Genomic DNA, 23,054 nt, shown 5'->3' with positions numbered 1-23,054 from the left:
AAACACGAGTGGCCTTGTTCTTTCGTTGAGAATTGTAGTAGAAACGCAAAGAGTAAGCCACTGACCTTAGCAAGGTTGAAAAACTCGAATATTTTTCAAAATCAAATAATGGAGTAGACGAAACTATCATAAATTGGTTGCTAATAGTTTTAAACTCTGGAAGTTTTTCTTTATCAAAAGATACTTGAACTGGCCAAGTTTCAGGAGAATCTAGCAAGAATGACGGGCCGTTTCACAAATGTGGTTCCGTTATCACTCATCATCTGACATGGTTTGCCCCTTCTAGCTATAAACCGTTTTATTGCCGCCATAAAGGCTTCGGTGGAAAGATCCGTTACCACCTCTAAATGAATGGCCTTTGTCGATAGGCAAACAAATAAACTAATATAACCTTTTTATGAAGAAGCACCCCTATGACGACTAGTTCTGAGGGCAAATGGACCAGCATAATCAACTCCTGTAACAGCAAATGGAAATGAGGGGGTGACTCTTGATTGGGGAAGATCTCCCATGATGGGATTAACTTGATCGGGATTGAAGCGAAAGCAACGCAAGCATTCGCGAACCGTTCTCCTAGCCAATGATTTTCCATGTAAAGGCCAATATTTCTCACGCACGTGAGCTAGGAGATGTTGAGGTCCTGCATGGCACAGCTTGAAATGCTCTTGACGGAAAAATAGAATAGTAAACTTATGATTAGATTGAATTAGAATAGGATGTTTCTTTTGATAAGAAAAGTTTGAATTACTTAATCTACCACCAACCCTGAGTAATCCTTCTGGATCTAAAAAGGGATTAAGTGATAAGATTCTGCTTTTAGAAGAAACTGCATTACCTCTTCTTAAGCACTGAATCTCAGATGGGAAACCTTCAGCTTGTACCAACTTAACTAGAGTAAGGGTAGAATTGTTAATCTCCTGTGTGGTTAAATGCCCCAAAACACGAGTGGCCTTGTTCTTTCGTTGAGAATTGTAGTAGAAACGCAAAGAGTAAGCCACTGACCTTAGCAAGGTTGAAAAACTCGAATATTTTTCAAAATCAAATAATGGAGTAGACGAAACTATCATAAATTGGTTGCTAATAGTTTTAAACTCTGGAAGTTTTTCTTTATCAAAAGATACTTGAACTGGCCAAGTTTCAGGAGAATCTAGCAAGAATGACGGGCCGTTTCACCAAAATGAACAAGAGCTTAGAACCTGAGGTTCAATTCCTCGAGAGAGTAAATCAGCAGGGTTACAATCCGTAGGTACATGTCTCCAATTTTCGGGATCTGTGTTGGACTGAATTTCTGAAACACGATTACCAACGAAAGTTTTTAGTACATGTGACGAAGTTTTTATCCAGCCCAAGGTAATGGTTGAGTCAGACCACAAAAAAATCTTATTGAACTGAATATTCAAAGAAGTAATAACCATTTTAGAAAGACGTGATAAGATCAAAGCTCCGCTAAGTTCCAGGCGAGGTATGCTCAGCTTCTTTACAGGTGCTACTTTGCTTTTAGCACAAAGTAAATTTATAAAAATGTTACCCTTTTTATCAACACTGCGAATATATGGCTGCGCCATAAGCAACTTCGCTTGCGTCACAGAATCCGTGCATTTCAATAAGAACAGAATTAGGGAGAACTACATTTCTTTGAATTTGCAATTTATTCAACTCATGCAACTGATCTCTGAAAGATAACCACTCAGACTGAATATGCAATGGCACTCCTTCATCCCAGTCTAACTTCTCTAACCAAAGGAGTTGCATAAGGATTTTGACTTTAATGATTGATGGACTTAAGAGACCTAAAGGGTCGAATATTTGAGCAATACCAGAAAGTATTGATCTTTTAGTGATAATTTTAGGAGTAACATTTGAATCAATAGAATAGGACAATGAATCTAAACTAGGGCACCATTGTAACCCAAGTGTCTTTGTGTTTTCATTGGCACCAAAAAGGAAGGGAGTGTCTAATGAAATAGATTCCTGGATGGACTTAAGAAATGAAGAATTGTTTGACGTCCACTTTCTAAGTGGGAAGCAACCTTTTGAAAGAATTTCAGAGACTTGTTTACAATTAAGGATTAAGTCCTCTAACGAATCAGAACCAGTTAACAAGTCGTCAACATAGAAGTCTTCAGCTATGATTTTAGAAGCTTGAGGGAATGTATCAGAATGCTCTAATGATAGCTGATAGAGACATCTAGTGGCTAGATAACTACTTGACGTAGAGCCATAAGTAACTGTATTTAATTCATATGAATGAAGAGGATCTTTCGGATGATTTCTCCATAAGATTCTTTGGAGACACCGTTGAGTATCATCAATAAGAATTTGGCGGTACATTTTGGCAATGTCCGCAGATGCAACAAATGGATACCTTCTAAATCTCAACAGGATAGATATCAAATCATTCTGCATGACGGGACCTACCATCTGAAGATCGTTTAGCGAATGACCAGATGATGACGGACAGGAACCATCGAACACTACTCTGAGTTTTGTAGTGAGACTGTCCTGCTTCATCACCCCGTGATGAGGAAAGTAATAACTATGTACTGGCAAAGTACAATCAGTAACTCTTGACATGTGGCCTAAAGACAAGTATTCCTTCATAAATGCAACATACTGCTCCTTCATGATAGGATCATTAAGAAGCCTTTTTTCTAAGCTATAGAACCTTCTTTGAGCTATTGATCTGGATTCTCCCAAAGAGTCAACCTGTGACTTAAAAGGAATGGACACAATGAACCGACCATCCAAATTTCCCCTAAAGGTTGATTTGAAGTGCTCCTCGCACAATAACTCTTCTGAAGACTGAAGTATAGTACCTGAGCACTCCTCAATCTCCCAAAACCTAGAAAGGCCGTCAGTTTCGATATTGTGTGATAATCCACATATGGTAGATTGCTGACTATTCACCCTGGTATTTATTAAAGGACCAGAAATGATCCACCCTAATCTAGTTTTCTGAAGTATGGGTTTTTCAGGACCTAACTTGACCTGACCCACACATAGCAGGTCCCAAAAAATACTAGCACTGATCAGAATATTTACTTCCGAAGGAGTATGAAAATTTGGGTCTGATAAACGAATATTTGCAGGTATGGGCAACGAAGATGCATCAATTTGACAAACTGGAAGTTGTCCACATATTTGTGGAATGATTAAACACTCTAGGGGGAAAGAATATATAGATTGTAAAGAGTTAATAACAATATTACATTTGTGATTTATTTTAGAAGAAACATGAGCGATACCCACTACAGAAATGTTAACCTGCTCCCTTGAAATACCCAGCAAATCAACTAAACTTGACGTGATAAAATTAGATTGAGCTCCACTATCTAAAAGAGCTCTACAATTATGAGCAACCCCTAAATGGTCACGAACTTGGACAACAACCGTTGATAGATGGATTTGTTGATTTTGAGAAGTATTAGAAAGTGTCTGAGGGCTACTCTGAGAAGCAACTACTTGATCATTAAACTGAGACAATGGATTTAGTGGATTTTCAATAAATTCATGGAGAAGAGTATGATGTTTCTGGTTACATTTCTTACATTCGCCATATTTGCACGTAGCTTGTTGATGTCCAGAATGCAGACAATTCAAGCATAATTTAAATCTACGTACTTTATTGATACGGGCAGGAATGTCTAATGAATGAAATTGACTACAGTGAACCAGTTTGTGTTGCTGGTTGCATAAAGGACAAGAAAGAAAAGAAGATTTTGTACTTACAAGAGCCTTAGTACTGTTGTGTCTGAATTTGACATGATTATTGACAGAAGTCCCTTGAATATTGGGTTTATTTAGATTATATCTTTCTAGAGTATCTGCCTTCGTTTTTAGGAAATATATGAGGTCCGAAACTTGACTGACTTTACCATTGTTGGCCTTCTCCCATTCTTTCACAGATTCAGAATCTAATTTTTCCAAAAGAATATATTTGAGAAGGACATCCCAATGTTCGACTGGTTGTTTTAATGCCTCCAAAGCTCTAAGATTGCTACAAAATTTATCAATTAAATTTCTGATTGAAAATGAACCTTCTTTATTGATTGCCTTTAAATTGAAGATGGCTTTAATATGGTTATGCAACAACAATTCCTTGTTAGAATATCTCTCAACCAAAAGATTCCATGTAACAGTAAAATTAGAAGCAGAGAGAGGTATAGAAGCAATGACTCTCTCAGCAGAACCTGTTATGCATGCTCTTAAATAATGTAATTTTTGTATTTCAGATATACTATTATTTTTTATAACTAACGAATCAAATAAGTCATGAAAATCTAACCATTCTTCTATGTTGCCACTGAATTTTGGCAATTCAATAGAAGGAAGTTTTATATTGGAGGTTGTATATGTATGATTGGATGCAAAATGTTCACTAGTAGGACTAGATGTACTGGAGGCACTAGCTGAGGTTGTTGTCAACAGTTGTTTTGCCTTAATTATAACTGAATAAAATGATGTTTCGAACGTTTCTCTGTAATTTATTTCTTCCTCAGTTATTGCGTCCAGTAAACTTTCTATTTTTAATTGGGTTTCTTGATATTGAGTATGAATACTATTCGCGTTTTCGATGCGCAATTCAATTTCAGCGCGAGTTGGCTCATTCATCTCACCTTGGGTTGAGTCCCTATCAATGAATTTAATAAATGAGGTTAATCGCGCTTTAAGAGATGCTCTTATCTTTTTTAACGTAGGCAAATCCCCCATTTTAATTCAAATTTAAATGTTTTAACTATTATGTGTCAAAGTAAACTAACAATGAACAATAAATTTCAAGATTGAAGAAGTCTAAGTTAGGAAATTGAAATGAAAGGCAGATAAGTAAGAAACAAAAGCAGTTTGAATTTGTCTTTCAGTTCGAACAGACGATAAAACCACATTAAGCAGAGATAAGTTTTTGCGGTAATTAAAAATCGATATTTATATTTAAATTTAAAGTTGTGTAAATATATCGGTTTAATACTTGGAATTTTAGTGTAAATAAGTGATTTACCTCCCCTAATGGGGGAGGAAAATAACATTAAGACGCAAATGTGCGAAGTGAGTGTTGCGACAAGTACCCCAGATATGGATATGGATAAGGATATTGAAATTGGTGCGGATTCCGGCAAAACAAGGGAAGTTAAACTGTATAATATTTCCTCTAATAATTATGATTTTCATACCTGTTGCGTTTATATAGAGAAATTAAATAATCAGAACATCTCTCGTTTACATCCAATGGTGGTGGGGGAAATTTTGTATCAAAAACTTAAAATCAAAAACCTAAAGGAAATTAAATCTATAGGAAAAAATAGAGTTAAAGTCATATTAAAATCTATTTTGGATGCAAATCATCTAGTAACACATGATAAGTTAAAAGATGAAAATTTAAAAGCCTATATCCCTAACCATCTCTTGGAAATCAAGGGAATAATTCACGATGTAGATACGAGGTATGATACTGATTATTTAAAAAAACATATAGACTCTTCCGTTAAAATTACCGACATTAAAAGAATGCATAGAAAGGTAGATAAAGAAGGTAAAACAGAATACGTCCCCAGACGAAATATTATAGTTACATTTGAAGGAAATGTTTTGCCAACTCATGTCGTAGTTAATTTTGTGTATTTACCAGTAGAAAGATTTGTAGGCAGGGTAATACAGTGTTACAAGTGTTTGAAATTTGGTCACATTTCTAAGCAATGCAAGGGCACACAAGAATTTTGTATACGATGTGCAGAAATTAAAAATGATAGTCACATATGCGACACTCAAAAAACTTTTTGTATACATTGTAAAAGTAAAGATCATATTTCGATCTCCAAAAGTTGTCCCGTTTATGAGGAACAAAAAAAAATTAAAAACATTATGTTAGATCAAAAAATCTCCTTTCTAGAAGCAAAAAGATTTAAAGAATCATCTTTTTCCGAATTTGTTAGTAACAATAAATTTTCGATATTGTCAAATCTTGAAGAAAATTTTCCAAAACTACCTAACGTATCTGATGACATTATGTCATCTCATCCTACCATTCCAAGATCGTATATGAAAAAATCAACAAACTTTACTCATCCTGGACCTAGTAGGATTAATACTGAACATAATGCACTTAAAAAAAGGAAAGTTTCTACTCCTGTTTCACAATCCCCTACAGATTCCTCCACCTTTCCTTTTAGATTTGGCCCGTTACAGCCCCTACCACCTAATCCCAATAAACCTAATAGTTCAATAGATGGTGAAAAAAACAAGATGGTTATTTCGTTAGTCAAATTTTTTTCTGAATTTATAAAAAATGTAAAATCATTTGAGGATGCAGAAACACTGGATAATAATTTGTTAGCTAAGGGTTTGCATACTGTTCTCGAGGATATTTTTAAAGGTACTTAAATTTATGGCTTTTAACACTAAACTTAAAATTATGCAATGGAACGCTAGATCAGCTGTTGCAAATAAAAACAGCCTACTCAATTTCCTTATTAAAGAAGATGTTGATATTGCTCTTTTAAGTGAAACCTGGTTCAAAAATAATGTTGTATATAATTTTAAAGGTTATAATATTGTTCGTCAAGATCGTGCAGACGGTTTTGCTGGTGTCGCTGTTTTGGTAAAAACGGGTATCCGTTTTGAAATATTAAAATTAAATAAAAACTTCAATAAAGAGCTGCTTGCCTGTGGTATTAAAGTTAATTACGATAATACTCACTTGAGTTTTCTCTCTGTATATAGATGTCCAAAAACCAAAACCAGAATAGAAGATTGGACAAACTTATTTTCCCAAGTGAAGCACCCTTGCATTATTGGGGGTGATATGAATGCCCACAATGCGCTGTGGGGATCAACAAAAAATGATAATATTGGCGATCAAATTGTAGAGACCCTACAGGATCTTGATTTCATTGTGATGAATAACGGTCAACCTACTTGTCAAGGAAATCCAGGACATTCAGATTCTATGATTGATATTACGGTTTGTTCCCCTTCCATTTTTACTAAGACATTTTGGACTGTAGATTCTGATACACTTGGATCAAATCACTATGTTGTAAAAATAGAATTCGAATACCCAAGAGCTGTTAATGAGACCATATACCCCAAAAGTAAATGAAATACTAAGAAAGCTAATTGGGATATGTACGCTGAAATAATTGAGAATACTTTAAATGAAAGTGGACCTATATCCCCAAATGTAGAAGAAAAATATAATCTTTTATTAGACTGTATCAATAAAGCTTCCACACAATCTATTAGCCAATATAAACCCTTTAAGTGTAAGAAACGGACTCCTTCACCATGGTGGGATGCAGAATGTGATCTAATTGTTGCAGAAAGAAAAAATGCATTAGTAAAATACAAGCAAGATCCATCAGTTGAAAATTTTATTAAATGTAAACAAGCTAGTGCACACGCTAAGAAATTATTGAAATCGAAAGCCAAACAAAGCTGGGTTGATTGGTGCTCAAAATTAAATAAACAAACGTCGCCTACTTCGATTTGGAATCAAGCGAAAAGGATGAACAGGAAAAGGGTCACTGCTCCATTACCACTAGAAGATTCGTGGATAGCAGAGTTTTTCGACAAAATTGCACCACCGTATGTGAACAATCACGAAGATTTAATGTTATTCAATCCGAATTATAGTCATTTTCTCTTAAAACCGTTTACTATGGTAGAATTGGACTGTGCCCTTAGTGACCGTCCTAACACTTCTCCTGGTTATGATGAAATCAAATATATTATGCTATTTAATTTACCAAATAATGCAAAAGAGTTACTTCTAAATATTTTTAATCAGATAATTAGAGAAGGTTCTAACTTTTCGGCCTTCAAACATATTATTGTCGTTCCTATTCCCAAACCTGGGAAAAATCTAAAATTAGTTGAAGCTTACAGACCCATATCTTTATTATCTTGTGTACAAAAAACTCTAGAAAGAATACTTAAGGCTAGGCTAGAATGGTGGTTACTAGAACAGAACCTTCTACCCAAAGAACAATACGGATTCAGGAAAGGTTTTGGTACCTTGGATGCATTGGCTTCCCTAGTTGTAGACATTCAAAACAATTATTCCCGGAACAATTACTTACCGGCATTATTTCTTGATATAGAAGGTGCTTATGACTCTGTGTGTCTAACAGCACTCAAAGAAAAAATGACAAGAATATTTCAAATTCCAGCTCAATTTGCTGATAGTATTGTTAATCTTTATTCAAACAGATTAGTTTATTTAAGAAAAGAACAAATGCTCATAGGCCCCAGAATCGTAAACAAAGGATTACCTCAGGGTTCTGTATTGAGTCCTATCCTGTTTAATTTGTACGTAGCGGATTTGTACAATATTAAAATAAACAACATACCATTCAACCTCATACAATACGCAGATGATTTCTGCATTTACACAGAACACAAAGAATATAAACAAGCAATCAAAAACTTGGATAGTATTTACCAACTACTTCAAAAATGGCTTGATAAAAACAATTTTGAATTATCTTGTAATAAATCACAGGTTTGCATTTTTACCAGACATTATAAACCTAATGATCAAATAATTAAATTAGGAAAACATCAATATCCACTAAAAAATAAGGTCAAATATTTAGGTATGACACTTGACAAACATTTGACTTGGAAGGATCACATTGAGGATATGTTAAACAAATGCAACAAGGGAATAAATTTTCTTAAATCGATTAATAAAACGTGGTGGGGTGCTGATGTAGACGTAAATTTATTATTCTACAGAGCGTATATTCGCTCTATTTTGGATTACGGAAGCATATTTTATGGATCAGCCAGTAATGCATTGCTAAATAAAATTAACGTAATACACAATTCAGCTCTACGTACATGTTTAGGTGCTATGAAGTCCACACCAATTCAACCCTTGTATTTGGAAGCCTTGGAACCGCCTTTAAATATCAGACGAAACTTCCTTACCGAAAAATTTCTGGTAAAGACATATATAAAAAATCAATCGTTATACACAAAGCTCATCACTCTGAATTGCTATGATTTGTCTACTAAATACTGGGAAAAAAAGAAATCGCCTTTAGTCTGCGAAGCTCTGCAACATAATATGGAAGCATTAAAAGAGATAGATAAAGCTACGTATACACTTCAAAACATCTCATATGCAACATATCATGGTTCAAATGCAGATATCATGGTACCAAAATATAGTGACAGTATACACATAAATAGAAAGATTATTCACTCAATATTATCAGAATTCGAAAACTCCGTTGTTATATATACCGATGCCTCCAAATCATCAAACGGTACTGGATGCGCTTTTTTTATTCCATTGGAACGAATAGAACGCACATTTAAGTTGAACTCCCAGATCTCTATTTTTACAGCAGAAGCTCTTGCAATATATGAGGCCTTACTTTATGCAACAGAAAGTAACTCGGACCATATAGTGATATTATCAGATTCTTTATCAGTTTTGACCTCTATTGGGAAACCGGGATTGCCAAATACGTACAGTTGCCCTTATATTTACAAAATTAAGGATATCAAACAAAAGTTAGTAACAAGGGGCAAAAATGTACTTTTTGTTTGGATTAAAGCACATATAGGTTTGGAAAATAACGAACATGTAGACCAATTAGCAAGAGAAAGTATTATGTCTGGTAGAGAAACTTCGTATAAAATCACGGCTTGCGACTTTCTGGCTTCCTTAAAATTAAGATTATACCAAAGGTGGGATAATATATGGAAGGAATATTCCATTGTTAGCCCAAATAGATACACTTCTCTTCAAACAGATATTCCTAAAACTCCTTGGTATAAGTTTTTTAATGTACCTAGAAAATATGTTACCACGATCATAAGACTGAGATTTGGGCACGCTTGTTACCCCAAACATTTATTTAAACTTAAGGTTTTAGATAATGATCAATGTGAATTTTGTACAGAAGAAGGAAACCTAGATCATATATTTTTCAGTTGCCCCAGAAATATTATAACTTCATCCAGATTAATAAATAATTTACACAAACACAACATATTAGCCCCTTGGAACCTTCAGTACCTATTATCATTAGACTCGAGAGCAGTGTATGATTTATTAGTTATGTTTTTAAAAGATAGTAAAATAACCATGTGAATAATTATACATTAGTTAATAACGTAACCTTTGTCTCTAACCCAATTGTTTAAATTCCTTTCTTACCGTGGCCTAGTGTTGTATGTAAAAAAAAAATGCCTTGATGGGCCCCTAGGCGAGAAGAGAGTGACCCTGTTTACCGTTTTCCTGTTTTGTATATATTTATTTTAATTTTAATATAAACTCAGACAATCTTTCTTCTTTTACCATGTTGAGTCTGGCTGAATGACTAAAAGTCTATGCCAAAAAAAAAAAAAAAAAAAAAAAAAAAAAGAAACAAAAGCTCACTTCCCTGATTTTTGATGATTCGATGCCCCGTCCAGTGAAATCGTCAGTATGTGTTCAATCGGATTGTATACTTGACTTGAAGCCTGGGGCAAAGGAGTACTCGATGTATTTCTGCGACTGTCTCGTTCAACGTTGTCGGCTGATCTTGTAGGTTGTATGGCGTGGAATAGCACAAATATCCGAAGCTCTAAGGACCAATGTTTGTTTTGTTCTTTTTCTTAGATATGATCTGATGATTTATCTATTCGTAATGTGAAAAACTCTTATAATAAAATTATACAAAATGAATTTCAAGGTCTGACTTTTTTATTCTCGCTTGACACACACAGAGATGATACAGATAAATTATTAGTTGCTATTGGCAACCTTGACATTTCCCCTTTTTAATAATTATGCAGCCACTATCTTGAACAGTTTTCGATGGGCTTTGCTCTATCTGATAAACATTTTTGACACCTTTTGTTGCAAGAACCCTATCTTCTTTCGGACAAAGAGTAAAATAAGTTTCATCTCCGTTGTTAACTCTGCTAGGATCAAAAAGAATATGAAAATAGTTTTTCTGATATCATTTGCTGGCACGTTTCCACTGGTATTATTTACAGCTTCAGGAATTATATTTGTTAAATTAGAGTGTCTTCTTAAAAATGATCGATACCAATGATCCCCAGGAAGATGTTTTTAAATAGATTTGGTCGGGGGTTCTGATCCAAAACTGACTTAACAAAAGCTTGGATGTCTTCGTTTCTTTTCGGAAACATTTTTCTGTAACAATCTACTACCCATTTTTCTAATACAGTTTCTTCTAAAATACTTAAATAGGTATTTGGACCATGTGCTACTTTTTAAAAAATTTCGCTTAGTCTAAATTGCAGAGTAGCTATGGGTATCTTATATTTAACTGCTGCCGTCGCCTTTGGCATGCCATTAATTATTTCCCGTAAAGCTTCTTTAAGAATTTCTTCATTATATTTTTTTGTATATTTGCTTTTCTTTTGTACTTTAGGTATTTTTTCTTAAAAAAATAATTAATATTAGCGGGGAAGTTTCTTAAGGGGTTTCTTATAAAACAGTTACAATAAAAACCGAAGATCACCAATCATCATCAATACAGGATAGTTTGAACTATGTTTCCCGAATCATTAATTAATAATTCTTGTACAGGCATGTAAGTAGTACTTTGTTCTTTACTAATGTATTACAATTCAATAGATTATCTCTTACCAATTTGTGGATTTTACTTTGTCTGCTTAATCTAAATTTTTAAAACCCTCAGTATGGTGGAGATATGCAGATGATGTATTCTCAATATGGCCTCATGGATCAGAGTTGTTGGACACATTCCTAAATGATATAAACGATAAAGAAGAGACAATAACATTTACCATGGAAAAGGAATATAATAACACATTACCTTTTCTGGATGTTTTAATCTCTAAGAACGATACTGGATACGAAACTCAGGTGTATAGAAAATCAACACACACCAACAGATATTTAAATTTCAAATCAAATCACAATATTAATATTAAAAAGGGAATTATTAAATCCTTATACGATAGAGCCAAAATTACTTGTTCTAACGAAAATTCGTTCTTGGAGGAAAAACATTTGTTAACATCTGTTTTATTAAAAAATGATTATCCTTTATCGTTTATAAATAAGGAATTTTCAGCAATCGATCGAATAGAACAAAACAACTTAGAACGAGATCCTACAGCATATGCAAGGAATAATACGAGGAAAATAACAATACCATACATAAAAGGATTATCGGAAAAGCTTAAAAGGATAGGAAATAAATTCAACATTTCAACAACATTCAAAACAACAAACACTTTGAGATCTATTTTGTCCAAAACCAAACCTAACAATGATCAAGAAAGGACAAAAAATTGCATTTATAAAATACCTTGTGAATGCGATCAGTTTTATTTAGGTGAAACATCAAGACCATTAAATGTTAGAATAAGTGAACATCAATCCTATATTAAAAATAGAGAATTTGATAGATCTCAAATATGTAAACACGCATGGGATAATGAATATAGGGTTCAATGGAATGATTCAATAATAGTCCTAAAAGAAACGGATGGTAAAAAGAGAAAAATCAAAGAAGCGGCTCTAACTATGCTAAATTAGACCAATTGGGTCGCGAATTCCTCGGCAGAATGTAGTAGGATCTGGTTACCCATATTGAAAGAGGAAGTTATTAAAAGGAAAATACCAGTATTGGTAAGTCAGTAACATATAGAGAATACATCATTTATGTTTTTTAAAAAACAAACATATAAAATTGGAATTTGGTGTTTATTGAAGGTAAACTAAATGCACGATCAAATACTTACCATGTCGGGATAGTATTATGAGGTTTTTTTCCTGGTTTTTCCCTCATAATTTACTATGGAATCACTAACAGGAGAATTTTACTGTCATCATGACATGTATTTGTCTTTTTAAAGACGAATTACATGTTATGATCTTTTCTGACCAATATTCTCAAGTTAAAGTTGATTTCATGTAATCGAATGAACTATCTTATAAGTAAAGTCGTCCCAGGAACGCAACTCAACAATATTGGCAATATCATGTTAAAGTCGTCTACTTTAAAATGTATAAGGTATGTCTGAATTGTCAATATAGATGAGTTAGATAGAATTACATTATTAGAAGAATTTTTCACTAAGTAACAAAAAATAAAATTTGTTTAATTTACTAATGTTTGTATTTTGAGAACGATTTCCGAAGTGGAAATTGAAACGTCAATAAACGTATTTTAACCATTAATTGTGGCTTATTCCCATTTAAATAGTAATTAATGTAATATTAACATAATTACTGTAATTTTTATCTTTATCTTATATAAGACAGCACCCTAATATGGGCTTTTTATAATTTCAGCATTTAATTTACTTTTTACCGTTTGACCTTAAGATGCTTTGCAAAGTGTAGAAAGCGAAACCGGTCGTTTTGGTAGTAAAATTAAGTTGATTGTAAGTCTTATTTTATTTCTTTTACCTATTATGTTATACATTTTTATATAAAAATGTTTAAGTGTACCTATACTATATTTTTGGACAGAGAGAATATATTTTTTGGCATACAATAAGTTTTTATTTCTTATTTTATGACTATATTTACTTTCCTTTAAAAGCATACTTTTTGAATTTTGGCGCCTAAAATTCACATCATATTTTTTGAATTTGCCGCCTAAAATTTAGAAAGTACGTTTTGAATTTGTCGAATGAAATTAGTTTCGGCCCGTCCGTATTTGGCGATAGAAACTCTCTCTCGAAACTGTTTATGGGAGTTACCTACCTTACTAGGGGGGTATATACTCTGGATATTGACGATTATAATATTCTACGCCCCCGATATACAAACACAAGTTCTACGCCCTACCATAAATAATACATGTTGCCAGATCATTATAAAAGTGGAAGTAAGTACTTACAGTGAATTGCTCCCCAATTAAAAATTTATTTAAAAATAAAATGTCCACTGCCAATAAATGGGCTAGTGCCAACAATTGGGTGGTTTACCCTACTTAAATAACTGAGTACATAAAAGTACTAATAGATAAAACGATAGAATAACAAAAACTGAAATGAAAATTTTTATAGAAGAATGCTGAGAATATCATGGACAGCAAGGATCACGAACAAGGAAGTTCTAGAAAAAATGAAGAAGGAACCAGAGATTGTGTTTACGATCAAACGCATAAAATTGCAATATCTGGGACACGTTATGAGAAATCAGCACCGTTACTCCCTGCTGCAGTCTATATTGCAAGGTAAAGTCAAAGGTAAGCGAGGACCCGGTAGAAGGAGAATATCATGGCTGCGGAATTTAAGAACATGGTTTAAGAAAACCTCAACGGAGCTGTTTCGAGCCGCAGCGAGCAAGGTCATGATTGCCAATATGATTTCCAACATCCGAAACGGATAGGAACCAGAAGAAGAAGAAGAAGAAATGAAAAATGAAAAAGACAGTAAAGATTCCATTTCACGTACAAATCGTCTATGTATCTGTTTATACCTATTTCGCTTTAATAAAACTCATCAGAACAGTTATTTATAGGCGTTCTCAACGTGACAAATAGATCTTTCCTGTCTTTAAGAAGCAACAATAAAATGGCTTCGAAACGGACGCAATAGCGACATCTGATATTAAATCCGTAAAATAGTTTCGAAACACAATTCAGATAACTGCCTTAATCTGAGACTTCTATAAATTGCAAGGCATAGCCAGACGTTGATAAAGATGTTAATAGAGACATGGGGAATCTAAAATTTGCATTCCACGACATGTCTCCTCAACTAAGCAGAAATCGTTAGCGAATTGGTTTCTTGTACTCATACAGAGTAGATCCGAATAAAATGAAAAAGACAGTAAAGATTCCATTTCACGTACAAATCGTCTATGTATCTGTTTATACGTATTTCGCTTAAATAAAGCTCATCAGAACAGTTATTCATAGGCGTTCTCAACGTGAAAAATAGATCTTTCCTGTCTTTAAGAAGCAACAATAAAATGGCTTCGAAACGGACGCAATAGCGACATCTGATATTAAATTACGTATAAATTACGTAATTAAATAAGTATAAACAAATACATAGACGATTTGTACGTGAAATGGAATCTTTTCTGTCTTTTTCATTTTATTCGGATCTACCCTGTATGAGTACAAGAAACCAATTCGCTAACGATTTCTGCTTAGTTGAGGAGACATGTCGTGGAATTCAAATTTTAGATTCCCCATGTCTCTATTAACATCTTTATCAACGTCTGGCTATGCCTTGCAATTTATAGAAGGCTCAGATTAAGGCAGTTATCTGAATTGTGTTTCAAAACTATTTTACGCATTTAATAACAAAAACCTTTGGTACTAAGAAGACGTCTGACACAACAAAAATCTATGCATTGAGAAAATGTGAAATTGCTTGAATTGTTTTGTTTAAAAATTTTGTAAATTTTTCATGTCTTATTTAATAACAATTTAAACACAAAACATTGATTTGAATGGATTTAACAATATAGTTCTGGGCAGTAATGGATTACCTTTGCTGTTTTTTTTAATATATTAGTATAATTAGTTGTCTTTGTAAAGTCTTATTTAAATTTCAAATATTTATATGTATTAGAAATTTATCTTAAAGAATTTTTGTCACTAGACGGACTTCGCCCGTGTTAATTACATGATAAACTTATTGATTATTGATTTTTGTATTTGTAGAAAGAGATTACAATAAATAAAATATGTATAATTTTTTTTTTAAAAACAAATCAATTTTATTAGTTTAATTTGTATTTTGAAAGTATCAAATATTAAGTATATTTAAATAAAATTTTGGTGTATTGCCTTAAAATATATAAAATAATCAGCATCAATGAAATGAACAATAATATTACCCAAATATTGAAAGAAGCTGAAAAGAAATACTGTCCTCGTCCTGAAAATAATAACAAAAAATTAAGCCACAACACAAAACATCTTCTAGAGGAAAGAAGAAAATTTAGGGAAAATCAGGATCATAACCAAAATGAACTAAGAATTTTGAATAAGAAAATTAAAAAGGAAGTTAGAAAAGATCTGAGACGATACAATACGATGGAAATAACTAGAGTAATAGAAGAAAACAAAAGCTTGAAAGTACTCAGACAGAGCATGTCCATTGGAAGAAAAAACGTCCACAAATTAAGAAATGAACAGGGGCAAATCATTGAGGATAGAATTCAAATTATGAATACGATAGAGAGTTTTTATAGACAACTATACAAAGAACAGCAATGTAACCGGAGTGGATCATTACCAAAGATAATCAATCAGGGATCTGAAATTTTACCGGACGTAACACCCAATGAAGTTCGAAGGTCAGTGCAAGAAATGAAAAACAATAAGTCCCCCGGAGGCGATAAAATAGTGGCAGATGCCTTGACGGTGGCTGAAAAAATATTATGGCAGGTCCTTGCCAAACTATTCACTAGATGTTTGCAGAAAGCAATAACACCAACCCAGTGGTATAACGCAGAAATTATCATACTTCATAAAAAAGGGGATGCTACCGACCTCAGGAATTACAGGCCCATAAGTCTACTTTCACATATTTATAAACTATTTACAAAAATAATTACGAAACGACTAGAAAATAAATTGGAATTTTATCAGCCCATAGAACAGGCGGGTTTTAGAAAAGGCGATGGAACAAACGATCACCTACTGGTAATAAAAAATCTTATAGAAAAATGCACTGAATATAATAAACCACTAGCATTAATATTTGTCGACTATGAAAAGGCATTCGACACCGTAAATCAACAAAAAAATGTTGGAAGCCTTAACAGAATGCCGAATTGACTATCGGTATATAAATATAATTAAACATATATACCAAAATGCAACAGCCAGTGTTAGAGTGGGTGATCGTCAAACCCAGAAATTCCCGATACAACGTGGAGTACGCCAGGGGGACACCATATCGCCGAAACTGTTCACTACGCTTTTGGAATATATATGTAAAAGGGCAAAACTGACCGACAAGGGTATAAACATAAACGGAGAAAAGCTTAGCCATCTGAGGTTTGCAGATGATATTGTACTAATAGCTGATAGGATAGATGAGGCCAAAGAACTTTTAAATCAGCTCTACCTTTCCTCGCTAGAAGGGGGATTGAAAATAAATATATCTAAAACCCAGATGATGACAAATCTTGTAGTCAGCGAAGATATATGCGTAGGAACAAGATCCATAGACCAGGTAATGGCCTATAAATACCTAGGTCATGAGATTCGCATAGGAAAAGATAACCAAACCGTTGAGCTTCTCCGTCGTATAAGACTGACTTGGGCAGCCTTCGGCAAGCTGAACCATATTTTCAAATCGTCTGATATACCAATATGCCTTAAAAGAAAAACGTTTAATCAGTGTGTTTTGCCAGTGTTAACTTACGGTGCCGAAACGTTGACCATGACAAGGAGAACAGTTCAAAAGATCCGTGTGTGTCAAAGGGCGATGGAGCGTGCTATGTTGGGCGTTTCACTATGAGACAAGATCCCAAATCGCCAGCTACGACAAAGAACAGGAGTGGCTGATGCAGTAGAGAGAGTAGCAACACTAAAATGGAACTGGGCAGGTCACGTGGCTCGAATGACAGACAATAGATGGTCAAAGCGGATACTGGAATGGAGACCAAGAGATGATGCCTACCGAAGTAGAGGTCGTCCACCAACACGTTGGACTGACGATCTAAAACGTTGTCATAGGAATTGGATGCAAGAGGCACAAGATCGAAATAGATGGAAAATTATGAGGGAGATCTATGTCCAGCAGTGGATAAGCGAGATTGAATGATGATATAAAATAATATAAAAATGCCACAATGAGATAGTTTTAGAGTAGTTGATGTCATATATAAAAACTTGTATAGCGACCCTCGTTAACAAAAAATACAAAATATCATAACTTACTTAGTTTTCTGTTAAATCCTTCATTTTACAATTTCACCGCAAAACCATATAGAACGATTAAACCCAAAGTTTTCACCTTCCTTTATAGCATATTTCGGTATTCATAAAACGTACGACACTTTCAATTTTTCTTTTTTGCAAAGGCCCCAGTTAATTTCTCCAACCAATTTATTATTTATGCGAAGTCCCGGATTAACACCGCAAATATAATGGACTTATAACCCTAATGCTCCCATTTAGAGAACGGCAGGATATACCCGGAATCCCATATTTTATCTAATTACATCCATAAACATTTTTACTAGCTGTGTGTGATACATCACGCAGATTATCCCGGTTATTTATCTTCCAGAAACTGTTTTACCGTTGTTTGATGTGAATAGAGGAGTCGATAAAGATTACTCAGCAAGATAAGAAAGGAGAAATCTTTATTTCTGCGAAATGCTCGTTTTTATGGATTAAATGGCGTACTTTCTACCATTGTAATAGAAAGTATAAAGGATATATTAATTATAAAAAAAGGTGGATGAGTTTTCTTGGCATGCGATTTATATTACGCTTACACGAGAAAAAAAAACCACAAAAGTTTCAATATTTTCTTTGTTGGCTTTTGATTACACTGCTGCTCAAATTGAACGCCAAATTAAGTATCGTCTTTAAATTAGATTGGGAAAAGACCAAAAGATTAATAAAGAAAGTAAAATAAATATCAGAAAAATTGGAAAAAGTGCAAACAATGGAACGGTATTTTGCTATAAACGGACATTACGATTAAGATTGGGGCCTTCCAAATGTATATATATATATATATATATATATATATAAATATATTATAATTTATATATTATATATTTCTTATATATATACATATATAAGAAAAATATAATTAATCTGTTGGTGTCTGTAATTCAAATTATCCAAATATATGAAATAAACAACTCAGTAATTTTTTCTTTAATAATTATATTGAAATTCAATAAAATTAAAAATTGCCACCATCAAACTAAACACTTTTTACATTATTAAACTCTCAAAGCTGATTAATACCTCAGACTACCGACCACTTTCTAATAATCCAACAACTTATTTAGAGAAAACAACAAAAACCATGATCAATAAAACCTCTCTTCCTGTTGATATAAAAAATCACCAATTCCTCGTGGAAACTCTTCCAGAACACCTCAGATATATGGCCTACCCAAAATTTAACAACACAATATTCTTCTATGTCCCATTGTAAGTACATACAACTGCCTTACGCAAACATTGGCCAAGTACTTGGCCAATACTATACAACCTCTTGCCGAAAATGCTTTATTCCTTGTCAAATATTCTTTTCATTTTATCGAACTTCTTAAACAATACTCTATTTTACTCTTTACAAACATTTCTATAGACGAAACTCTAAACATTATAAAAACCAAATACAGTATTCTGCAAAACCACTTATCTCATTAAACATTGTATTATTAAAATAAATGGTGCCCCAGTATATCTTTATAAAAGACTTTGAAAACCAAGCATAATCCTCATTTATTCTGAAATTCACAAATGCGTTGGCTACGATATGTTGACAATACATTTGTCATTTGGCTTCACGGCAGAGATGCTTTGGTGTCTTTTCAAACCCATCTGAATGGTATTCAGTTTACGCTTAAGGTGAAAATGATTCATCCCTACCGTTTCTCGACGTTATCTTAAAAAAAAACCAATTCCAAGGTTTTCATCGCTCTGTTTATCAAAATCCCCACCCAAACCAATCGTTACTTGCATGCCAACTCTCATCATCGACCTTTACGAATTATTTTGATCATTAATACGCTTGCCTCCAGATCAATACGCCTTTGTGATTATGCAAGTAGACTTACTGAGGTCTCTAATTTAAAACAGGCTCTCATTCAAAACGGTTATCGTGAAAATCACATAAAAAAGAGCATCCCCAGACATCAATATCTGACTCAGTCTCAAGACTCTTATTATGCAAAAGAATTTTTTCCTTACATCAAAGATGTCACTGACAAAATCAACAAGTTTTACGAGAACGTCATTAAAAAAACCTTTTTAATATTTTAGTCGCAAGTCGTCGTGGGAGTTCTCTTCTGCGCCGTACGTCATATGTCTGTCGTCAAATCACTGTCCAAAGCGCTCGCTTAACGCTGATGGACGTGATCTATTAAGTAAATATCAGCCACTGTTTGAAACCATAAAAACGGAGAAGAACTTATGAAGAGCGTGAGTGAGGGGAGGCAGAAAGAATGGATAGAGACGTTGAAGAAGATGTATAAAAAACAGAGCAATTAGATCTCGTGGAATCTTGACAAGAAACTAAACTAAGAGAAAAAAGCCTTGACCAGCTTAAGTAACACCAGACCAAATGGCCCATTAACTACTAGTCAATGAAAAATTCAGCCGGAGATTACGACCGTAAGGACCCACAAATGCTACTGTGCTAAATACCACCCACCAAAGTGTGCTTGCTTACCCTTTCACATTGAAAAAACTAAACATTGGTACCGGTTACATAAGGAACGCAAGATAGCGAGTGAGGAAGACCTATGCATGGAGCAGATCAGAAATTTTGGTACAGTTACGAGACATTGACTGCTAGAATTGTTTAACCGATGTATCTCTTCAATCAAACATATGGGCGGACCATTTTGAAGAACTGCTTAGCGGCAACCACGAAGATGGCGAGATTGAGGATCCCATGTTTCAAATGAATGAAGATAATCGGCAACCACCCCCGACCGAAGAAGAAATTAGAGAAGCCATTGCAACACTGAAAAATTAAAGCTCCCGGTTCGGATAATCTCCCTGCCAAACTTTTCAAAAATGGTGGCGACCCCCTCATGAAACACATGCATAAACTGATAACTGCAATCTGGCAACAGAAAGAAACACCCACAGACTGGAAGTTAGGTGTACTGTGTCCTATACAAAAAAGGGAGACATGATGGTGTGTGATAATTATAGAGGCATCACTCTACTCAATATGGCATATAAAGTGTTGTCCAACGTATTGTACAAAAGACTCCTCTCCTACGCCGAACAAATAGTGGGAGGATATCAGTGTGGTTTTCGTCCTAATAAATCAACAACGGACCAGATATTTACAGTGAGGCAGATCCTTGAAAAAACCCTAGAGTTTGATCTTGTCCGGTTAACTGAACTTACACTCACAGGTGCAGAGATCATGGTAAAAATCCAAAACGATCTCTCAAGACCCTTCCATTGCAAAAATGGACTAAGACAGGGTGATGGACTATCGTGTCTCTTATTTAACCTGGCATGAGAAAAAATAATTCGAGAGTCACAGATTACTACGAATGGTACTATCTTTAACAAATCAGTACAAATTGTCGGATACGCAGATGACATAGACATCATAGGTAGGTCCACAGAATCTCTGACTGAAGCATTTCGGTCGTTAAGAGCATCTGCACACAGAATGGGACTAAATATAAATGTTCAAAAGACCAAATACATGTGTTGCACTAGGTCAAGCAACCCGACACCTACACGAATAATAATTGATGACCTAGAACTGGAAGGTGTTGACACCTTCATATACCTAGGGTCGCTGCTAACCAAAGATAACAACGTCAGTGAAGAAATCAAAAGAAGAATAGTGCTCGCCAATAAGTGTTACTATGGCTTAAGAAGACAAATGGCCTCAAAAATGCCTAGAAAAATTAAACTGACTGTATACAAAACACTAATAAGACCAGTGCTAACATATGGTTCAGAAACTTGAACACTAACACAGAATGACCAAGAACTGCTCAAACGTTTTGAGCGAAAAATACTAAGACGAATATATGGAGGCATAAAAGAACAAGGTTTGTGGCGCAGGTGTTACAATTTTGAGTCGTATAGAAGATTTGGAGAACCTGACGTTGTAAAATTCATTAAGGTAGCACGCCTCAGATGGATAGGTCATGTAATCAGACGAGAGAAAGATGTCATAGTTAGAAAAGTTTTTGGCCGAAGAGGGCTAATCGGACAACGAAGAAGAGGAAGACCGAGGCTTAGGTACCAAGACAACCTAGAAAATGATTTGAAGTCTATCGGAATTAGAGCATGGAGAAGAGTTGCCAGAGACAGGGGCGAATGGAGGATTGTTCTGAAGAAGGCTTTGGCTGATAAAGAGCTGTAACGCCACTGATGATAATGATCTCTTTAATCCAGATATCCCAATTCTGGAGGAAAACAAAAGTTATTGCTTTGGAGAAACCAGCCCAGCCTGCCGATATTGCCAGTAGTTACAGACTAATATCTCTATTATGGCACCTGTAAAAACTTTACGAAAAAAGGCTACCTATATAAACTTGGTTACAGTTTACAGTTGTAAGATTTGTAACATTAACCGCAGCTAATGACACTGTTAGCCACAGACTACCCCTTGAGAAAATCAGAGGATTACCAGGATACGAAAAATGTTCAAGTGACATAAAATCACTGCTTAAAAACAGGAGATTGTATGTCTTTTTCGAAGGAAAAGAAAGCCGCTGGTAAAACCAGAAGAACCTAGCGCAGAGTAGGGTACTATCACCGATGTTGTTTAATATCTACAATAACAATTAACCAAACAATAAAACTGCAGAACACTTTGCAATTTGCCTGTATTAAAACCTGTATGCTGAAGACCTTACCGTACAGGACAGCACCTTCGAAGGAACCGAGAGCAGTCTCGAGAAAGAACTTTAAGACCTTATAATTTACTATGATAGGAACTCGAGAAAGCCTTATCCCATCAAAGTAAAAGCAAAAAGAAAGCAAGCTTAAGATTAGATGGAACCTTTACCAACAGTAGCACGCGAAGTATCTAATATACTTGGTAGAGCTAGACATAACATAACATAACAGCTAGACATAACACAAACTTATTAAGCACACTGCCAAAACATCGCTCTGAACTTTTTTTTGTCACCGTACCTTAAGAGAGTCATAACTATGACCTCACCAGGGATCATGGGGAGGAGAAAGGCAATGCAGAAGAGTATGACAGCCTACCTTGTACGTTCGATAGAAAACCACTAAGGGACCTCTTTCTCTACCACCTTCCACTCCAGGAACCTTTCACAAGCGCAAGTTCAACTTAAGTCTGGACTTATTGGACTTGTATAACCTCCCACAGAGGTTATGTGGAATGAGATGGGGGTGGTCTCTTGTTAGTTTATCTGCGTTCTTTGCGCCATCTCG

General features: G+C 34.5%; 1 protein-coding gene across 1 annotated transcript; it reads right to left on the bottom strand.

Moving 5' to 3' along the window:
* Window positions 1-1,536: 1,536 nt before the first annotated feature.
* LOC140450558 (uncharacterized) lies at window positions 1,537-4,710 on the bottom strand. The gene is made up of 2 exons (XM_072544213.1): window positions 4,259-4,710; window positions 1,537-4,204 (listed from the first exon to the last, which is right to left on the bottom strand). The coding sequence occupies exons 1-2, from the start codon at window positions 4,708-4,710 to the stop codon at window positions 1,537-1,539; spliced, it is 3,120 nt and encodes a 1,039-aa protein (XP_072400314.1).
* Between the last annotated feature and the right edge of the window lie 18,344 nt (window positions 4,711-23,054).

This window comes from Diabrotica undecimpunctata, chromosome 9 (assembly GCF_040954645.1).
Source record: "Diabrotica undecimpunctata isolate CICGRU chromosome 9, icDiaUnde3, whole genome shotgun sequence".
NCBI classification, from domain to species: domain Eukaryota; kingdom Metazoa; phylum Arthropoda; class Insecta; order Coleoptera; family Chrysomelidae; genus Diabrotica; species Diabrotica undecimpunctata.
This window is presented reverse-complemented; position numbering and strand designations above follow the sequence as displayed.